Source organism: Lipophrys pholis (genome assembly GCF_963383615.2).
Source record: "Lipophrys pholis genome assembly, chromosome: 14".
In the NCBI taxonomy this organism is placed as follows: Eukaryota; Metazoa; Chordata; class Actinopteri; order Blenniiformes; family Blenniidae; genus Lipophrys; species Lipophrys pholis.
This window is the reverse complement of record NC_137633.1, coordinates 9,891,643-9,911,324: the sequence shown is the minus strand read 5'-3', so window position 1 is coordinate 9,911,324 and position 19,682 is coordinate 9,891,643. Positions and strand designations below refer to the sequence as shown.

The 19,682-nt window shown below is 39.8% G+C and overlaps 1 protein-coding gene across 2 annotated transcripts; it reads right to left on the bottom strand.

Moving 5' to 3' along the window:
• Positions 1-350: 350 nt before the first annotated feature.
• Positions 351-18,270, bottom strand: daam1a (dishevelled associated activator of morphogenesis 1a). 2 transcript variants are annotated; one of them, XM_080480059.1, is made up of 26 exons: positions 17,683-18,270; positions 12,336-12,549; positions 12,123-12,212; positions 11,647-11,718; positions 11,398-11,492; positions 11,095-11,314; positions 10,442-10,555; positions 9,883-9,993; positions 9,646-9,749; positions 9,463-9,529; positions 9,041-9,158; positions 8,805-8,943; positions 8,388-8,446; positions 7,895-8,082; positions 7,522-7,782; positions 6,869-6,976; positions 6,402-6,502; positions 5,909-5,993; positions 5,472-5,578; positions 5,256-5,344; positions 3,548-3,716; positions 3,315-3,422; positions 3,117-3,177; positions 2,867-3,001; positions 2,330-2,500; positions 351-2,168 (listed from the first exon to the last, which is right to left on the bottom strand). In XM_080480059.1, exons 2-26 carry the CDS (start codon positions 12,519-12,521, stop codon positions 1,965-1,967), a joined length of 3,162 nt encoding a protein of 1,053 aa, XP_080336185.1. In that variant the 5' UTR covers positions 12,522-12,549; positions 17,683-18,270; the 3' UTR covers positions 351-1,964. The 2 variants fall into 2 exon arrangements, with proteins under 2 accessions (XP_080336185.1, XP_080336186.1); XM_080480060.1 differs by having other exon boundaries at positions 12,336-12,546; positions 17,683-18,268.
• Between the last annotated feature and the right edge of the window lie 1,412 nt (positions 18,271-19,682).

The window sequence follows — 19,682 nt, the reverse complement described above, 5'->3', positions numbered from 1 at the left end:
ATTTATGGATAATCAATTACAATGCACACAACAACATAGGACACAGTGTATTAGCGGTTACCATTCTTTCGTCAGACTGAGATTGTTGAATGCAAGTTTTTCAGGTACTCAAGAACCTTTTTTAGAATGTACTCTTGCTTCTTTACACTAAAACTAACTGAAGACTTAAAGTTATTGTCATCTGTATGTTACTATGTTATCATTTTGCCAACGTGGCTCAATTGATATCAAGCGGTGTCGTATGTAACTCCTGAATTGAACTGACATTGATACCACTGATGTAAAATGTTCATCATTTTTAATTTAATTTGGTCAAATGCACTTTTCGCATAAGTCAGGAAAGACAATGGTGTGAGACGAAGATTTATTTTTCCAAAGTTATTCCAGTTCCTTGTAATTATTCACATCAACATGCTGAAAGTAAAAACTGGAGGAACAGCGTCCAGAAGAGATTGTGAGGACATTCTGAGTAGAGTAAGACACAGGCAAGTTGAAAACATATTGCAGCAGTAAAGGTCATGCATGTGAACAAACAATGCAAAAGACTGAATTGTATAGTTTTGTGTATTTTAATTCACGTGTTCAGTGTTCACAAGTCAAGTACACACTACCTAATAAAGACAATTTCAAAAACCTGTTTAAAGAGTCAGGGTTTAATACTGCATTGTGCGACAGTGCCACTTCTGAGCCATGGGTTTATAATGTTCCCCACTACTTTATTGTTTTATATGCAGTCATACAATTGACAATCGTCTCACCTGACTCTCAGCAGGCTGAAAAGCTTAATATACAGCAGGTTAGATAAACTGGTTTATTGTCTCCTTGGGGAAAAACAAAATCCCAGTGAAAACCATTGATACATTTGTGCAGTAATATCAACAATTCACAATCGTCAATGTAAACACATTGAGACAATACAAACAAAACACTATAAGATAACTTCCTTAAAAATGGCAATTTTTATGCATCATAAACATTGTTTTAAATATAATAGAAACCTTCTCTGAGGTCTATTTGGATTTCTGATTGACAATCTTATTATAATGATCTGAGCTGGTCTAAAACTCATCGCACAAGCGTATTTGAACATTTCCAAGTCCATGAATATTATTCCTTGGTAAACAATCAATGGTTATAGTTGTAGTACAAGATTAAAATCTATTAAATGTACTGACTTTAAATGATAGGCGTGACTTCACCTTTGGGTTGTTGCTTTTATCAGGGTAGATTCAAAAGGCAAATAGAAAACACTGCTCTGTACAGGTTAAAATTGTTACAGTGCACAAAATGAACAGACGATAGACGGTGCAAAAGTGCAGAAAGTGATCTGGCAGACAAATCTTTACACATCATTTTAAGTAGACAGTTTTTTGTTAAAATTTTTTATTTTATTTTATTTTAAAGTTATTTTTCACCTTTAATTTACCAGGAAGACCCAATGAGAACAGGATATCATTTGTTTTGAGAACTGGTCGAGGTAGCAGCTAATAGAGGAATAACAACAACAAAAAAAAAGATCACTATAGTCATATACAGTATTTAAATGTGCACTATTTTCCCTTTCTGGAGGGACACATGAATATCCTGCTGTTGTGTAATGCAGCTGGTAAACTCAAATAAAAAGCATAATCCTTGACGCAATCTACATAGAATTGGCTTCTGGTAACAATCTGGCAGAACCCTCGTAAAGGAAGTTTTATAAAGCGAAACAGTACTCTGTAAACTTTAATTACTAGTTTTTGTGATTCTCTCCTGCTTCAAGCCTAATCAAACCTCATTTTAAGACAAATACATTCATGGACACACACTCGCCCATGCACATCTACAACATGGCAGCTGAATGAACGTTCAAAGCTCTAATGTGGATGAAAAAGCAACAACATATAACGTGCAGAATGCAGCCTATTCGCTCCATGTTAAGTATTCCTGAGATATTCGTGCGTTTCAGTCCCACTCAGGTCCCGCTATTCGTTTAACTTAGTCACGGGCCTCTCCCGGTTGGTCTCAAAGGAGTTGTGCGCCCGCTGTTTTCTTCGAGTCATCTTGGACAGATCCTTGTCAAACACCTCCCCAGAGCGAAGGGCAGAGACCAGGTCATCAAACTCGCCACCCTCCTCTTCCCCATTTTCTTTGGCTTTCTTGGCTTTCAGCTCTCTGTCTCTCTTAAGCTGAAATCACACAGAGACATGGTGACGGGTGAGAACTTAGCGATGGTCGAGTCCGTGGGTGATCTGATGCCTCTGAACCGTCAAGAGTTTGTGCGGAACACTTCAATACAGAACAACTCAAATGGCTTCAATATCTCCCAGCATCGATAATGTCTGCCAACCTGTGCTTCCAGCAGGGCCCGTTTCTCCTCTTGCTCCTTACGTCTGGCCATGTTCTCGTTGTCCTGCTTGGCCTCCGCGAAGGCTGAGAGGAACGTGTCAAAGATCCTAAAAAAGTCATCGGGCTGCAGGTTGGAGGAGATTTCTCCAAAATGTTCCAGTGCCTTTGCAAACTGCAGCGAGAGACATGATGGTCAGTGTTTCATCGCCTTCTCTCTTCCGAGGCCACAAATCCACTTCCTGTTGTGTGCTTGACTTTTATAAAAACCCAATTCTAAAGTTGCTTGAATGTATAATTAAAATGAAGAAATATCATGTTCAAGTTGTTCAATGACGGTACAAAAATCAATGTATTCATCGTTTGAACTGAGTAATTGCAATGAGATTGAAAAGTTCATGTTAATCGTAATAAGGTGCAGACTGTATTTTATCGCATTTTTCTTTTTTATAATAAGTTTTCTTTTCTTTCATCACACAACACTTTGCAGTAGTAAAATGAGGGAAAAAAACCCATACAAAAGCACGCGTTGGCCACTCACCAGTTCTTTGGCCTCAGCGAGAGACTCCTCCACCTCAGAAAAGCTGAACGAGGCCACAGTGACAAACTGACTGACGACGGAAACAAATTTATCGGCAGGTCGCTGAGCAGTCTGAGTCTGCTGGAACTTCAGCTCCTGCGGATGGACAAACTGAAATCAGACCTACGTGCCCAGACAGACTCTAAATCATACATGCTATTTCCCAAAAACATTTGGTTATTTTCAATGAAAAAGAACTGGGCACACTCACCGCCTCAACGCTCTTCAGGCCAGATCTCAGACTGTTAATTTCTTTTTCCAACTCTGTCATACTGCACAGCAAAAAAAAAAAAAAGAGAGAAAAGAAACAAGAGAGTAGATAGCAAATGTCTTATTTGTAATTCAGATTCATGTTTTGGCAAATGCACTCGATTAGTTCCATCATGTATTCATATCAGTCGCTTCTTACTTGACTTTTGCAGCTTCTGGGACGTTCTGTAAGTCTTCACTGAAAGCGACCACCTTCGGGTACTTTTTTTCCAACACAGTGATCAGGTAGTGGAGGAGAGTGACATTTCTATAAAAACACACGCCACATACATTCATTGGGACCCGTTCTGCCTGATGGAAGTGGGCGTTACAGTAACAACACTGATGTGTGAGGATATGTCCTGAATTTGACTGTTTTACAGTGAATCGTACTTGTCGATGCTGGACTTGGTGTCAGCTATCTTGTTGAGACTGGCCAATTTAAATCCGTAGGCGTTTCCTCGCTGCCCCTTGTTCATGTAGTTTCCGAAGGCCAGCACCACCTCGAGGAGCTGACGTAGACCCTTACTCCGTACCACCTCTCTGGAGGCCAGCGATAGAGCTGAAACCACAGGGACAAACAAGGAATGACCTCACAAGCTCCTCAACTCAGTCAGATCTCAAAGTACCTCAACAGAACACACAACACAAGGCTGGAAAAGGCGTCAGAGCACGCCGATGTGGCAGCTCCACCACATTTACCACGGAGACCTCATATCATGGCAATGCTAACTGCTAACAAAGCTAAAGTTAAGCTCTCCTATAATCATGGATGTAGGAGTTGTTTGTGTTTTTGTGACGAGTGTAGACAATAAAGGACATCCCATGTTTGTTGGTCACCAGGTGAGGTGCTGTTGGTTCATCTGTAAGCGGGTATGTCTGCTGCTTAAAGTCCAATGACCTTTATGTATGAAGAGAAACCTCAGGTCTGTGGGAAATTAATTTTCAGTAGTGGGATGCATTTCAAAATTAATATAGCCTTCTTGTCATAGACCTATTTAAGTAGAACTTAGACCTGTCTTAAAGGACCTTTACACATAGTATATGAGTAGAACTATGTTGCATCAGCAAGGCCAGCATCTTGGATGAGGACCCAATTTTCCTCCAGTGGATTCACTTCTCTTGAAGGAAGTTTTTACCCAGTTAAAATAATCGTATTGTTATACCACCTATGTGAGATCTCATTGGTGTGAATCAGACCATTTTCTTTTGTAACTGTACCAAATTAGTTCAACTAGAATGAGCAAAATATTCATTATTTTGTATGCAGAAAAGTTATAATCCAATAATATTTTGCAGACAGCAGGTGGCAGTATGAGACTGAAACATGCCCAACAATCCTGCATGATCGGTTGATCACACCACTATGAAAAGGTCAGCAATTAAAAAAAGTTGTAACTTTGTGCCTGACATCTCTGTATTTCAAGATTTTTATATCTTTATGGGCACGACGGCCCATTTTACAAACACTCACTGAATTTACTGTATGATTTATGTCAGCCATTGAGATCACAACCTAGACTGACTAGATATCTGCTATTTGTACAACAGACAATCCAAACTGCTTCAAAATGTATTGTATATTCTGGGAGTTTTTATTATTTTAACTGTGTAAAAATCTGCTACAATAATAAGATTTACTGCAACAATATGCTTACATATATACAATATCTTTGTTGTCAGCTGAACCAGTGTGACTGGGAGGTTGTCAAGTGAAAGGAACTTTCTCTGGTGCACAGGAATGCTAAATGTTAACAACTGTACAACTAAAGCATGATTAAATTTGCTTATTGTTTAAAATGTTATTTTAATTAAACAAAATTAAAGTTTTGGCCCTAGTTTTTCATTTTATCTTTTTACTGCTAATTACAAGAGAAGTGGTACATGTCAAAAATGTTGCTAAACCCAGATATAGTCTGCCCTTAGTTATATAGATAAATGGGAAATAGTAAAGAAAACATGAGTTCTCGATTAGTTAACTAATGAGACTAACTTTCCCAGCTGTAACAGAAATTCAAAGCTGGACTGAACATTGGCTAAGATGGAACACATTTCATAAAAGCATTCCCTGTGAGTGACTATGGGGATGATAGAAATGTACCTTTGAGCTTAGGTTTGACATCTTCCACTCTCTCTGCAAACTTCTTTTTGAAGTAGAGGGACTGCAGCCTCTGCTGATAGTGGTTGATTCTGTGGGTGAAAACAGAAAATGCACAGAAAACTGTATACATTTTGTCCCAAGAAAATAATAGCGCAGAATTGTGTTATTTCATTAAAAGAGGTCAGTCTTTCTCTCACTGTATATTTAGATGTTTACCTGCTCATGTCAAATAGAAAACGGTCTGGCTTGGCCATACGATCCAGCTCATGCTTGTGCTCCTCCAACAATTCGATGTCACTCTTCTCAGGAACAAATTTTAGAAGCTACAAACACAGAAGAGTAAGGCAATGAATGAGAAAGAATAAAACATAATGTTATTGACAGTATTATTATCAAACTGTTCCTCATGTGAGCCACACACATTGAACAGCGATCCAGTTATATACACGCTAAAAGAGCCCAGTAATTCAGATGAGCCTCAGGACTTGTATTCTTGGTGCGGAAGTGATTATAGACGGCCATGTATTGTGCAAACATGCCCATTTACACTGCACATTAAAAGGTAATTGATTTTTAACGCAGACTGTGGTGGCTGATTAAATACGGTCCATCTTTAAACTGTGCTGTGTGTGTTATCGTGTGTATTGTAACACCTGCTCCAGCATGTCTTTTGGCAAGTCTTCCTGTTCATCCATTGTCATGATGGCCTGACGGATCTCGTCATTAGTCAGCTTCAGTCTGGAAGAGAAAGGTTGAGGATTTTTTTTTATTCGACAACGCTTCTGATGCTCTGAGTTAAGAAACACTAAATCTGTGATCCTGTGAGTTTGAGTACTAGTAGTCCAAGTAGAATTCCACCAATAACCAACACAACCACATGTAGTATTACCAGGAGTGTCGGTTTGAAGTTTTTCAGGACACTGGAAATGTCAGTGGCCTCTTAGAAAATAGATAAAAAGATTCCTCATTTCCAAGTCCATGCGTACAGTATTTTACTTTAATATAGTGTAAAATGGACAAATTCAATAAGATAATATGTCTCACTCCAGTTTATGACATTGTACCCGCACACACACACACGCACACGCACACGCACACGCACACGCACACGCACACACACACACACACACAGAAACACACACTGACCTTGAGAGCAGGATGTTACAGTTCTGTGCTCTGCGACCATCGATTACCGACAGCTCTTTCACTTTCTTCGCCACAGCGTGGTCGTCTTCGTTTTCCTTCTGCTATTACAGAGTAAATACCAACAACAGTAAATACCAACAACAACTGCATTACTATGATGAAATTTTGCCCCTAACGCAGTCCCACCTATTTATTGAAGGTATCGACATGAAAATTACGTTGTAATTGTTTTGTTTGTTTTTTTGCAATATTTATTGGTGTTAGTGTTTGCTGTCTTATCGTACGTAGCTTTATAGCATGTTATCATAAAACCAGATGATATGAATCAGCTGATAAAACTTTGTATTTGAATGGTATATAGTATGAGATGATTTTGTAGAATTTGGCACTATACTAAAAACTAAATTCTGTCAGAATTAGTTCTGGCTTAGTAGTGGGCAAGTCAGCATGTATGGGATGTATGTTACTTGTGGCTTCTGGTAGGCTGAGAAAGTCTTCTGGAACTCCTCAAGGTCTAAAACTTTAAAGGCATTCAGATCATCAATCTCTTTCCAGATGGTTCCTTCTATCTTGATCTGAAACAGAAAGTAATACAGTTAATCAACATGACATTTACTAAACACCCCAACGTCACAGAATAAACGCAAACATGCTCTGCTTTCAGCTTCAATCCAATCACTTCTTTTGGGAATGTGAAAAGTCTCAGTTTGTAAAATGTATGTTAAAGAAGCTCCATAAGATTGATAAGGGAAAAAAAACAAAGACATTGCTACTGTGAATGTTGATGTGGACGGATGATACAACAGCATCAGACAAGTAGGCTGAGTCCACTTAAGGAGTTTTCAACTATTTTGAATTGTTAAAAAAATGTTTTTTTTTCCTGAGGTCACACTGACTTCACGGTGGTTAAGTAATTGGACTTTACTGATTTATCACAAAATAAGTTACATTCACTCCATCAAACATTCACATACATGTTTCCAATGAGATTTAAAAAACAGACACGTGGTGATGAGGAACTTATAGTAACTGCCGTCCGAGCAATAAAGTGGATGTGTTGTATTTAGACAAGAAGAATTGTAGCAGAAGTAATGTCTTCTAGTAACAGCCTAGGATGTACCTCAGGCAGTTTGCTCCAGTTGTATGACTTCATAGGATTAGATGGTCGGGGGATATTCTTCTGCTTGAAGATTCCCAGGGGAGCGCCTGGAGGAGGTGGAGGGGGAATTGGACCATTGCCGAAAGCTGGTGGGCCTCCCGGGGGAGGGGGTGGTGGTGGCGGAGGAGGCGGGGGTGGAGGACCGGGGACGGATGAACCAGCAGGACCTGGAGGAGGTAAACCAGTCGAGGTGACTGGAGGTCCTCCTGGAACACTGGAGGACTAACAACCGAAAGAAGAGACTGAATGAATAAGTCGATCTTTAGTTCCTGCATCATGATATTTAGTCAGCAAATTAAAAAATTATAGCAAAAACAAACAAACAAAGACTCACAGAGGAGAGTTGCTGCAGTCGAGCCTGAAGTTCTGCCACCTGCAGTTTGGCTTGTTTGAGGTCGTTGTTCCCTCGTTCCAGCTTGTCTTTGATTTTGTCCAGCATCACTACCATGTCTTCTTTCTCTTTGTTCTTCACTTCACACTCCCTTTCTTTCTTTTCAAAACGCTGCTGTAAGTTCTGGTGCTCTGCGTAGAAAAGACCACGAGACAGCCAAGAATTTGACTTCATTCACAAACTCAAGTTGAAGTTAAGAGAGAGGTTGAAGGGAAAGCTGTGCGGCTGGTTGGTTCGTGACAATATATAAATCTAATATATGTTATTAACATGGAGATATTAATTAAACAAACTCAATTCAACCATTTATAAAAACATCAAAAATGTAAAAGTATTTGTGATTTATTGAACTTTCATTTATTATTTTGTGTGCATTTTTCCTTTAATACATTCCTACACATCAACCACACGCATATGAATGTCCATGTATGTTTACCTTTTCTTATTTTTTCAGCTTCATCTTTCCAGTGTTTTGTCTCGTTCTCCTTCACCAGTCTGGAAACACAAACACATCGAATGTAAGCTGACATCAACCCCTTACATGATAAATCGGTCCAATGCAGTTGTCAAGTGAAGAGCTTTGCTGAGGCAAATCAGTTCATCCTCTATTCAAATGAAACAATACTCTGCAAAGAACAAATAAAATACAGATGAACAGAACGGGCTCTGGTCAGAACTAACTTTGTTTTTGGTTTTGCCACTCTAATACAACATGGAATAATTCCTCTTAATAAGATAATAGAAAATAATTAATGAATTAATAATAGAAGAAGAAGATGAAGAAGAAGAAAGGGAAACAGTCATCAGGGTCAAAAAGTTGCAGATAAGAAGATAAAACAGGAGGCCCTCTTACTTGGAAACAATTTTTTTAACGTTGAAGTCCTCCAGCGGGGCGACGTCGGGGTTTTCACCTTTGTCGTCCTGCAGAACCACCTGCTGAATGATGCGGTCCAACAGCACCCAGTACTGGAGACTTACACTGTTCTGCTTATCTGTCCACAGGGAGACAATAGTCAGGACACTGCCAAGCCTCTACGAGCAAGCCTCAGTGTAGACCACCAATCAAGAAAGAAAGGGAGCTGCTCTTACAGGGCATCATGAGGATGTGCTGCAGCGCAGACAGAAGGTGAGGATAAGCTTGGGTGTGGTTCACTTTCTTCTTGATCAGCTCAAACATCTGGCTGGCACTTTTAGTTTCTATATGGGTCTGAGTCGAATAATTACAATCAGATCCATACACAGGAGCAGGAAAACACAATATACATGTGTGCGAGTGAGCTTACGTGACATCAAAAAAAGAAATGTAATATTGAAATTCATATTGTGATGATGTGTTTTCTCAACAAGGAACACTAAAAACAAAACATCTTTCTCATGTCATTTTCAGCACTAGGCCCAGGTTGCTTAGATTTTGTAGTTTAAGTTTCAGTGCATTCACAGTTATGTGTGTTGAATCAAGAACGCTTTAGTAAAATAAGACACTCGGAACCTTGAACGATATAAAAACTCACAGAATCAAAGCGTTTGGACATCAGAAGTTCATCTTCGTTCCTCAACAACTCAAAGTAGTCCAGATGCCTGGAGGAAAACAACACCATTGACATAAAAATGATTTGAACTGAAGCAAAACAACCGACTACTTCTTGTTTGATCAGCATTTATGAAGGATAGCACAACTGTGTGCAGTTCTCTACCTGTCCAGTGTGGCGTTTTCATGGGCGCGTAGTTTGTCGATGACAGGCTGAATCCCCAACATCAGAAACTCATAGCGCAGGTGGGTACGAAACTCTAGACTGGTCTGAAAACATGCACAGTGAAACCGTTGGAATGTCGATACTCATCATGTTCAATATACAATCTGTAGTAAATTCCAGATGATTTCTGACGGTTTCTGCTGAATGAGCCGGCGGCGAATCGTGACGGTTGCTCACCTCTCCCGCTCCCTGGCTGAGCACGGCATTCACGAAGGACATGATGGCCGTCTTCAGATTCACTTCATCTCGATAGCGACCCGTAGATCTGTCCAAGTCTGTCAGAAGGTTCTGCATGGAAACACAGAATCAATTTATCAGTTCAATCCAAATGTGGTAAAAAAAACCATTTTGAATAAGTGTGAATTTGAGATTGAAATTAATACATTAATATGTAAAGTATTTATTCAGACCTCCCATCAGTCCATCAGTGGATGTATAAAAACTGAGGTGACAGCAGAAAAATAAAAACAATCTGTTTGAATAATGGCAGTATATTGTTCATTGCATGCACACATGTTTAGAACAAACTATATATCTAATTGTTTGCATTTCGCACTGTCACTTGAGCTTTTTGTTGTTTTTGTCAAGCCCCAGCAGGTAGAGGTCATTGGCAGATCAGCTCTGGCTTTTAAAATCCCGTTGTGTGCAGCATTGATTCGTGCTGCAAACTTGTTCCAATGCAAATAAACATTTTTAATTACGTAAACTGAAGGAATCCCACAAATGACCAACTGACCTGGAAACGAGTTCTCTCTGCGGCAAATTTCTGATAGTGCAGCATGGCTTCAAGGACTTTTTTATGGCCTCCTGGCACCAAACACACGGCACCAAGGATTTCCAGAACTGCAATCTGAGGAGAGAAAAACACCATCATCATTCACACATAAGAACGAAATAATTTTCGAATAATGTGCATTCCAATTGGATTCACATCTGACTGAATGCAGAAGTCTTTGTATGTGTTAAAAAACAACCAAAACATGTGATCTGGTCCAATTATTCCAAATAATTAGGACACAAAAGCCAGTTTTATTTAGTAAATACAGCAAATAGGAAAGTTTGGATTCATTTTGGTAAAAGTACAACTCTCAGACGAACTAAACTAGAAGATTAGGAAACTAAAAAGCGCTTGACGAATATTATGGAATAATACAACTGTGTTCAAGCCGATAATACTTCTTACTAGAATAAAAGTGGAAGTTGACATATGCAAACTACAGATGGAGGAACAACCTTAACTCTTGGCAGAGATTGCTGATAACGTGTGTTTTAATCTTCATTTTGATAAAGACAAATACATTATCTATTGTCACATTTTTCATCTTTTAGACATATTGAACACAAGCTATTGGAGGAAAACCGAAAAACAAATGTCCTGCATGTACACACCTTGGTTTTGATGTTTTCAGCTGCCAGGCTTTGTGCGATGATGTTGATGCTTTCGCTGTGTCCGAGGACGTGAGCTCGGCCCTGAGAGTTGTTCATCAGCGCTTTGATGGAGCCAATCAGTGAGGTGTGAATCGGCGATTCGCTGGTCTCGTAGTCCATTGACTTGAGGAAATTCAGGATACAGGACAGGCCATCCAAGTCAATGAACCGTGTGACGAAGCTACGGATCAGCCAGAGTGGTCGGTTAGGGTTAAGTCTTTTTTTTTTGTGTGAGAAATGTGTACTCCAGAACTCATGGTATACCTCATTGGCTGTGTCCTCAGTGCTGTTTTCAGGCCTTCTACGACTTGACGTCTCCCCTGATCATTTTCATTATCCACCTTTAGGATGGTCTTTCTCTGGAAAGAGAGAAAGAGAAATGAACCCCTCGCAATTTGTCACTTTTTCTTTCAAAAAGCAGTAATGGAGGGTTGGCAGTCTTCGTAAAATATGTGTGTGCATGCATGTGTACGAGAAAGACTGGATGAAAGGATGAATATATGAATTACTCACAGCAGCCATGGTCCTGAGCTGGTCAATATAAAACTCTGGCCACTTGTTTGCCCCCATTTGCTCCTCTGCTTCCTGAAATGCACAAAGAGCAGGGCTTCCTTTAACTTGGAATTCTTCCTCAGAAATCAATAAACTGATTGATCCCGGGAAAAGGCATCGCCCTGATCGGGGTTCACATGTGCTAATGAGCTGAGGAGACATGTATGTTGTATCTCGTGTTGAATTGGCGAGGCGGTGAAGACGCCTCGGGACACTTCAGGATCGGTTTCAGTATGTCGACATGATGGTTTGTGTTGGTATGTGTCAGTCATTATTACAGGGAGGTTTAGACAATGCTGAGTAATTCAGTGGCTGTTCACGACAACAATGAATGAATGTCAAAACAAACTTGAAATTCTCTCATTTGTCCATTGATGCAACTGCTGCTATTTGTGTGTTAACAGCGACGCGTGTTGTTGCAGTTCAAATTGTCTCACCATTTTCTTACTACAGTAGATGTGCCATTTTTTCTCTGCTGGCAAAGCAAACATGGCCGCCCTGTGCTCCTCAGACAGGTCCAGCTCGCCCTGTCACAGGGAGATATATGGCGGGGAAATTAGGAAGATCAAACACAAGACATTCTGGGTGTTTGCAGACACAGAGAAAGTCTCGGTGTCCACAATACAAGCATGGACTGTGTTCATACGCACCACCAGCTCGGCGAACATGGAATCGAGCTCTTGAGCAGGGGGCATGGGCAGGGTGGGCTCCATCATCGGCATGGCGCTGGTGTTCACTTGGAAGTGTCTGATTTCTGGTTGATCACTTTCCTTGAAGCAGCAGGAGAATATTGATGACAGGCCTCGCCCCTCAGGCTGCTTTTGGCGAGAGGCCATGGTTACAGCAGGGACCTCACCTCAACTACTGATCGGACAGAGGGACAGATAGACAGACACATATTAACATTAAGTATTGCTGGTAGTGAGGGAAGCTTGGTCGAGACACATCGGCAACTCTGAGATCTTGACCTGTGTGATTTGATTTTTCACTGCGGTCAATGATGAAATCCAGTTTCATTCATAATATAAATTACTACAGAATTAAGTTGGTTTTTTTTCTCCTTTTTCTAGGTTTAAGGTTTATCACAATGAGATTATAAAGTCAAAGAAAACCATGATAACACCCTTAAATGAATCAAATTCAAACTTTGGAAACTGTTAGAGTCCAAGTGTCTCCAAGAATTTGGCTTAACTGCAAAGTTTTGGCAAATTAGAAAGATTGAAGATTGTTCTACAGCCTTCCTTAGATGCTCGAGGATAAAATACTGGTTTAGAAAATAGCACTCTGCCCAGTCATTTTTATTATATATCTCGTAATACTTTGCAACATATTAAATTCCAAAAAAACAAAATGCTGCTGTGTTGTTCTACAAAATCTAACAATCGTCAAATCTATCTTCCTTTGCTCCTGAAACATTTCCACTGGTATGAAAGGCCAGATTGAACTGTGTTTCAGGGTTGTTGTTTTTTCCAGATTTGATCTACTTCCCAGTTAAATGTAAATACAAAATAATGTATTATTTACGCTGAATGACACACAAACATGCATGCATGCACACACACACACACACACACACACACACACACACACACACACACACACACACACACACACACATACACACACACACACACACACACACACACACACACACACACACAAACACACACACACACACACACACACACACACACGCACACTGGGTGTGATTAACACGACGAACAACTGGAATAGTTCTTGTTCTCCCAGTTGAGTCACAAGGTGTGGCTCAGCGCATTTCCATCGCCGTCTGCGTTTGACTTTTCTTTTGTTTTTCAAGGACTTGATTTATGACACAAATGATCCTCTGGTGGTTTTTTTTGTGTGTTTTTTTTTCAGAAAATCTGAGTAATTATTGTGAAAAACCACCAAATGACCTTAAATAGAAAACACGTCTCTCTTTCCAACTAACGAATAGATGATAAAGGCTCCATGGTTTATTTTCCAGCCTTTGCATCAATTTGTTGCTTTCAATGTTTTAGGCTTATATTGTTCAGTTTTTAAAATGCAGTTTTTGACTTAAATACCACTAAGTGCCGTTAAGTCATTTATGACTTATAAACACATTAAAGTCAAGACACAACAACAATAAAATAGAAGTCAGCAACAAATCAACGTAAGTAGACGCTGTCTGCTCGACACTGAACTGATCTGTGGTTACTACAGGAAGAGTTGATCATTGATGAAATCATGACTTGTGTCAGAGCGCTGAGAGTTGGCACCAGTGCCAGTAGGAGACAACAGGTTAGTGTTTCGTGTGGAATGGGCTGACGGGCCCTTCAGGCGTGGCAGAACTGTTACGTGAGGCATGTAGTCCAGACACACAGGGAGTATCAGACACACCCTCGCCATCAAAAAAGTTGCTCCGATCAACCAAACTTGTTGGAAGTGATGCTTAACCAGAATTAGATCTGAAGCTTTGCCAGTTTTCAGATGAAACCCATGTGTTGGAGGATTGACCGAGAGTCAATTTTTCAGACTGAACTGTTTGTGAATGCTTGAAATTTTTACAAATCTACGTGGAAATAATTGCAGAAAAGATGCATGGATCACTGTGCTGCAGCTCAGGGTATTCACAACGGAGAGGAATATTCTACTGGGGTTTACAGAGAAGAGTTATAGAATTCCGAAGAGAAACCTCACAGTTCAGATACTCCATATACAGCAAAATGCCACCATCCCAAATCATTTCTAGAATAGAAAGGAAATTAATGTGCTCCGATAATCTTTTCAAAATTTATTTAAATGTACTCTTCTGTTTTTGCCGTCCATAGACAATAATCAGAATTTATCTAGAATAAGAAAAATCCTTCAAATATACAACAGCACCAATAACACAGATATTTTCAGCCGCCACATCATTTGTATCGGTAACAATGACTGATATTGTCTCAAACACCCACTGACGCAGTGATGATGTGTCCCAGCGGATGCTTTTTTTGTTGAGTCAGAATATTTCCTCATGCAATTTGTTAGAGTAAATAAACTCCTACAGCAAAGGTTTTCTTCTGAACTATTTGCTGTAATTGTTTTTTACATTCCATAAGTTTGTTTCAAGCTTACTCAAATGCATTTTGCCACCAAATCACAACATGCTGGTTCAAATCGAACCAATTTATAGAGATTTTACTGTTACTGTCTTCGCCACGAAAATAAAAATACCATACGAAAGATGGACTTTATTCATTTCTATAATTAAATGATCTGATAAGTGGAGTATATTTTGCTCTTTCTTGATCCTGGTGAAGCTTTAGGGTTGTAATAAACGTTGAAATGTGGACAGCACAACAAAATCAAATCCCCATCTGCAAATATCACTGAATTCAAACAGACAATATGACCACAACTACAGACCACAGTAAATTCAACCCAAAAAGACTCAAAAAGAGGGGCATAGGTTTTGAAATTTGAATTTTGATTTTAGTCTGTAAATAGTTCTTATATTCTTTTGTGACGAAGTATATTTGTCCACAGTCAGACTTGACATAAGAGCAAAGAAAATAGACAACAATTAATACAACAGGTTAACAAATGCTACTTAGCATTCCTTCTGGAAAATATATGTCTAGACAGATTAGTCAAAGCATTGCTTGGTATTTTAGTAACAGTGAGTGTGTTTGAACTAAAAGAAAATATCTTGACAGGAGGGAAAATCCCTTAATTACTGATAAACATGATGTCTAATGTGTCTCGGTTAAGCTTGATTGAATTAACACTTCTGGATCAAGGAGAGCCAAGAAATATTTCATCTCTCTAAAAGAAACATACTAAAAGTAAAAAGAGAGATGGAATGTAATTCAATTCTTTAGTCAAGAATTTCATTCAGAAGAAATAAAACTGACATATTGAAGGATAAAACATGCAAACCAAAGGAAGCATGTATTCCATTGGCTGTTCTGATGTATTCCAATATCTCACAACTTATTGAATTTGTGCACTCTTTAGATTTTTGAATATTTCACGCCTATATATAGGGACTATTTCAAACAAGATCAAATTCTGAGAACGACGGCAAAACATTGTTAAAACACGTCAAAAAGGTTTGTTGAAAAAAAAGCCGATTTGCCTGAACAGAAGAAATTAGAACAATTGTAAACGAACTCAAGGCACAATGAACCGATTGAACTAAGATTAAATTCCGATGCTCCAAAAAGGAGACGTTTTTACAGGATATGTGAGAAGTCAAATGGATTGACGATGAACTCTTTGTGCGACCTATTAGTCTGTTTATATTTGGGAACTCTTGGAAGTCCAAATTCCAAAACACTTTGTAAGCAGCGAGAGGCCAGTGGTCAGCAGCATCTCTCAACTCCCCTGGATCGTGGTCAAAGGTGATAAACTGTATACCAGTCATCATGAGAATTACATGTAAGTTGTCCTTGAATTCTCACATTTGGCCACGTTGGCTTCATTGATCTGTACAGAGCTCGGTAAACGGTTCTCAGGCAACTGAACGACAGGGCTATAGAGGTACTGTGAGAAATGGGATCCTCTTTGGAACGTCCTATTGCTGTTTGTCGAAGCCAAGATAGACCATCGCAGAGTTGGTTTGTGATGGATTGGTGCCTTCCCCAGCCGAGAGTGAGTCACAGGCAGGTGACATCATAGAACTGCACAGAGCTGACGCACCAGTATAGACCCACAAGAATTCAGAACTCTAGCTAGTTTGGATTCTCCTGATCATGATTGTGATCTGGATTTTCTACTCTTAAGCCACCAAGCGAACTTCCCCGTGCAGTTTCTGTATCCAAAATCCACTGTCTGATCCTGCCTTCCAACGGAAAAAGCAATGGGCTACTTTCAACAAACGTCCCTCGGTGTGTGATGGTGTTTGATAATGTTCACGTGGTATCCTTGCTGCGGTCACATCAGTGTTTTTTTTTTTTTTTTTTTTTTTTCTTTACATAACAGAGCATCAATGTTTCCTGCCGGCCTCCGATTGTGATGAGTGCAGTGGAAGTCTGTTCACTTTGCGAATTGATGGACGCGGTTCACAGGGTTTAATCGATAGCGTATAGATCTTTGCAGAGAACGTCGGTGATAACTTGGATCTCTACTGCTTGAGGTCAAAGGTCGGTATCGGCCCCGGGGAGGTGGGTGGGGGCACTAGTTTCACTGAAAGACAGTTCTTATGGTAAGTGTTTGATAGTTTTTTGTTTTTTTTTCTGCCCGAGCGGATATCATGCAGAAACATGGCCACTGTCACTGCTCAGCAGGACATGTAGGATCCCGACTTCATCGCCTCTATCAAAATCGGTTAGCTTGCTGTTTGTGTCCAATTTGTTTGTTTTTTGTTCAATATTCTCGCCTTTCCTCTCATTATTACTAAACCTGCATTGAGAAGAGGTTTCTTCCGAATAAAAACCTTTCCATTGTTGAGTATGCCTGCACTTGTCATGGAACAGCTATTTTGTTGTGGTGCTATATAAAAAAATAAAACTGTATTGAATTCGTAAGGTGTCCGCCTTTTATTTACAGCTTCCCAACGAGTTAAAAAATTTTTTCAAATGGCCTCAGCAGACTCTTTAAACAGACGTAAAGGATTGATTGATGTGTATTTCTTATAAAACCGATCACCACAACTGATAATGAACAGATCAATGTAAAAGTCACACATAGCCTGAAGTTGCCTCTCAGCAGCTATTCAACATAATTACTATTTCTCATCAGTGCATTTAGACCATAGATTCATTTGCGTCACGTCACACGATTTAACCGTTCAGCACTGAATCTGTTGTCTGACTCTGCAATAAACTCTGCATTTGAATAACTGTGCATTGAAGATGAGCTATGTCGAGACCTTCTGGATGTATTTGAAGCTGAGAAACCAGATTTATTGAAAACATAAACTGCAATATTACATTAGATCGTTATATATATAATTATAACAGCAACCTCCCACACTGTTCAACAACATTTTCTGATTATTTACAGTGTGACTGATCAGAGGTGTCTTACCTTTGTGGTTCTGTGTAACTCTGTAAAAGATTTTTTTTCCAGCAGAATATGAAGCATCAGTCACTCTGTTGTCGCCGCACGTCAAACTCCAGTTCAACATCTTGTCAGCTGCTTGTCAACGAGGTCAGCTCTGGATCTCTTTTTAGGTCAGAGCTTCACATGTTTTTTGTTCGTTGTCCAGGGGAAAAAATAAAAGTGGACAAAAAAGACAAAGCCAATTAATTTTGGATTTAGTTGTTCAAAACTGAGTCGACGGTCATAATCCACTTTCAGTCTGTCCGGGTCCAAACTGCATAAAACATTATTCCACAAGTCAAATATAAGTTACAGAGAGTTGATTCTGAAGGCAGGTTTTCTTGTGGCAGTTCAGCAGGTTTGACAGAAAAGTTCAGACTTCTAAGTAATAAAAAAAAAAAAACCCTCTCTCTTAACTTCTTTTAAGTATTACAGTGTCATTTTTTCCTCAGTTTTTGAAAATTTTCCTAACGTCCTTCTGAGAGTCAGTTTCTGCCGTTTCAGTGCACCGAGCTGAAGGTACAGTGAAACTGAGCGATCAGAACTGACTGAGAGTGTACAGTCTGTCAGTATGTGCAGGGCTGGAACCACACACTACTGCATTCCTAATGGGGACGGTCACACCCACAGTTCTGTGTGTGTGTGTGTGTGTGTGTGTGTGTGTGTGTGTGTGTGTGTGTGTGTGTGTGTGTGTGTGTGTGTGTGTGTGCGTGTGCGTGTGCGTGTGTGTGTGCGTGCGTGTGAAGCAGAGACACTGAGACTGCACCCTGACAATGTTGTGTCTGATAATCAGCAGATTTGGTTATTTTGGACGAGTTGTGCAAAATATTTTGCAGTCATTGTTGACTTTGGTGAATCAGCAGGATCCTCTTCGAGGACCACAAGCAGCTTTTTTCATTTCCCCAGAAAACGTTTGCAAAGAAAGTAGCTCAGAAAATACTCAACAATTGGTGATCTCTCCCTTCATATAGCAGCCGAACACCTCTGCCACACATTTTACAAATGTAATATTGCTTAGTTTTGTTTGATAGGACAGGAGACTTTTTTTTTTTTTAACTAGTTGCACTTGTGTTGAGTTAAACTGCATTATAGTGAGATTTGTTTCTGATTTGTTTCAGGTGGCTAAGGCATTTTTTTCTTCCAAATTTTAAGTGAGCTATATTCTGTCAGAAAGAAGTGCAGCATTTCATTTCAGGCTTGGGGCCCTTCATAGATAGTTGATGGATCTTCTCTTTGGAAAAGCCAGTGAAGAAAAACACCTTCGTATTGCTGGATTTAACTCGTCCTGCAGCTTCCCAACAGCTTCACCTTAACTCACATTTACTCGACAAAAGTTCTTGTTCAAAATCTATTGGTCATAATCAGATTTCCTTGTTCCATTCGAGACCTGTAGCACCTCCAGTGTATGTGGAAACAAAGCAGGCCCATCAACATGATGGTACCTCCACCACTTTCATGAGCGAAACTCTAATTCATCTCCAACGTCTTTAACAATGTGAATAAAAGAAATTGGAAACGTGAATAAGCTCTATCTTTCTTTATTTGTCTTTCGGTTTTTTTGAACATTTTTCATTCGAAAGTAAATGTTATCATAAGTCTGCAGCCAGCAGTTAAGTGCAACAATAATTATGTTCTTTTGTTTGCTCATCTGCATTACGTCGGCCTTTTCTGCATTGTTCCTCATATGCCAGCGGTGTAAAGAGTCCTAAAAATATCTTCAGATGATCATCTGGCCCCGTGTGTGCGTGCATGTGGGTCTGAGTGACATGAAGCCCGGTGACATTCCTGCTCACTTTTGCTCTCGGCTGTCGCACAGCCGGAAATGTTGTTCTTTGGTTTCGCAGTCTCAAACTGCAGGTAGCGCCAGAAGAGCAACGATTAAGCCATCATCTCAGATCCTTATCGGACCAACAACCGGGTACACGCCCAGATGTTGTGGTGCGTCAGGTCTCGTGGAGAATTCGACGTTATGCGGCAGCCTACCG

Bases quoted from the DNA above. Each gene is read 5' to 3' on its own strand.
- daam1a (XM_080480059.1), bottom strand. From the start codon at position 12,521: ATGGCCTCTCGCCAAAAGCAGCCTGAGGGGCGAGGCCTGTCATCAATA. The intron at 9,750-9,882 runs GTGAGCAACCGT...GCATGTTTTCAG, and splicing joins TCAGCCAGGGAGCGGGAGAG to ACCAGTCTAGAGTTTCGTAC. The intron at 3,002-3,116 runs GTGAGTGTGCCC...GTCCATCCGCAG, and splicing joins GCCTGAAGAGCGTTGAGGCG to GAGCTGAAGTTCCAGCAGAC.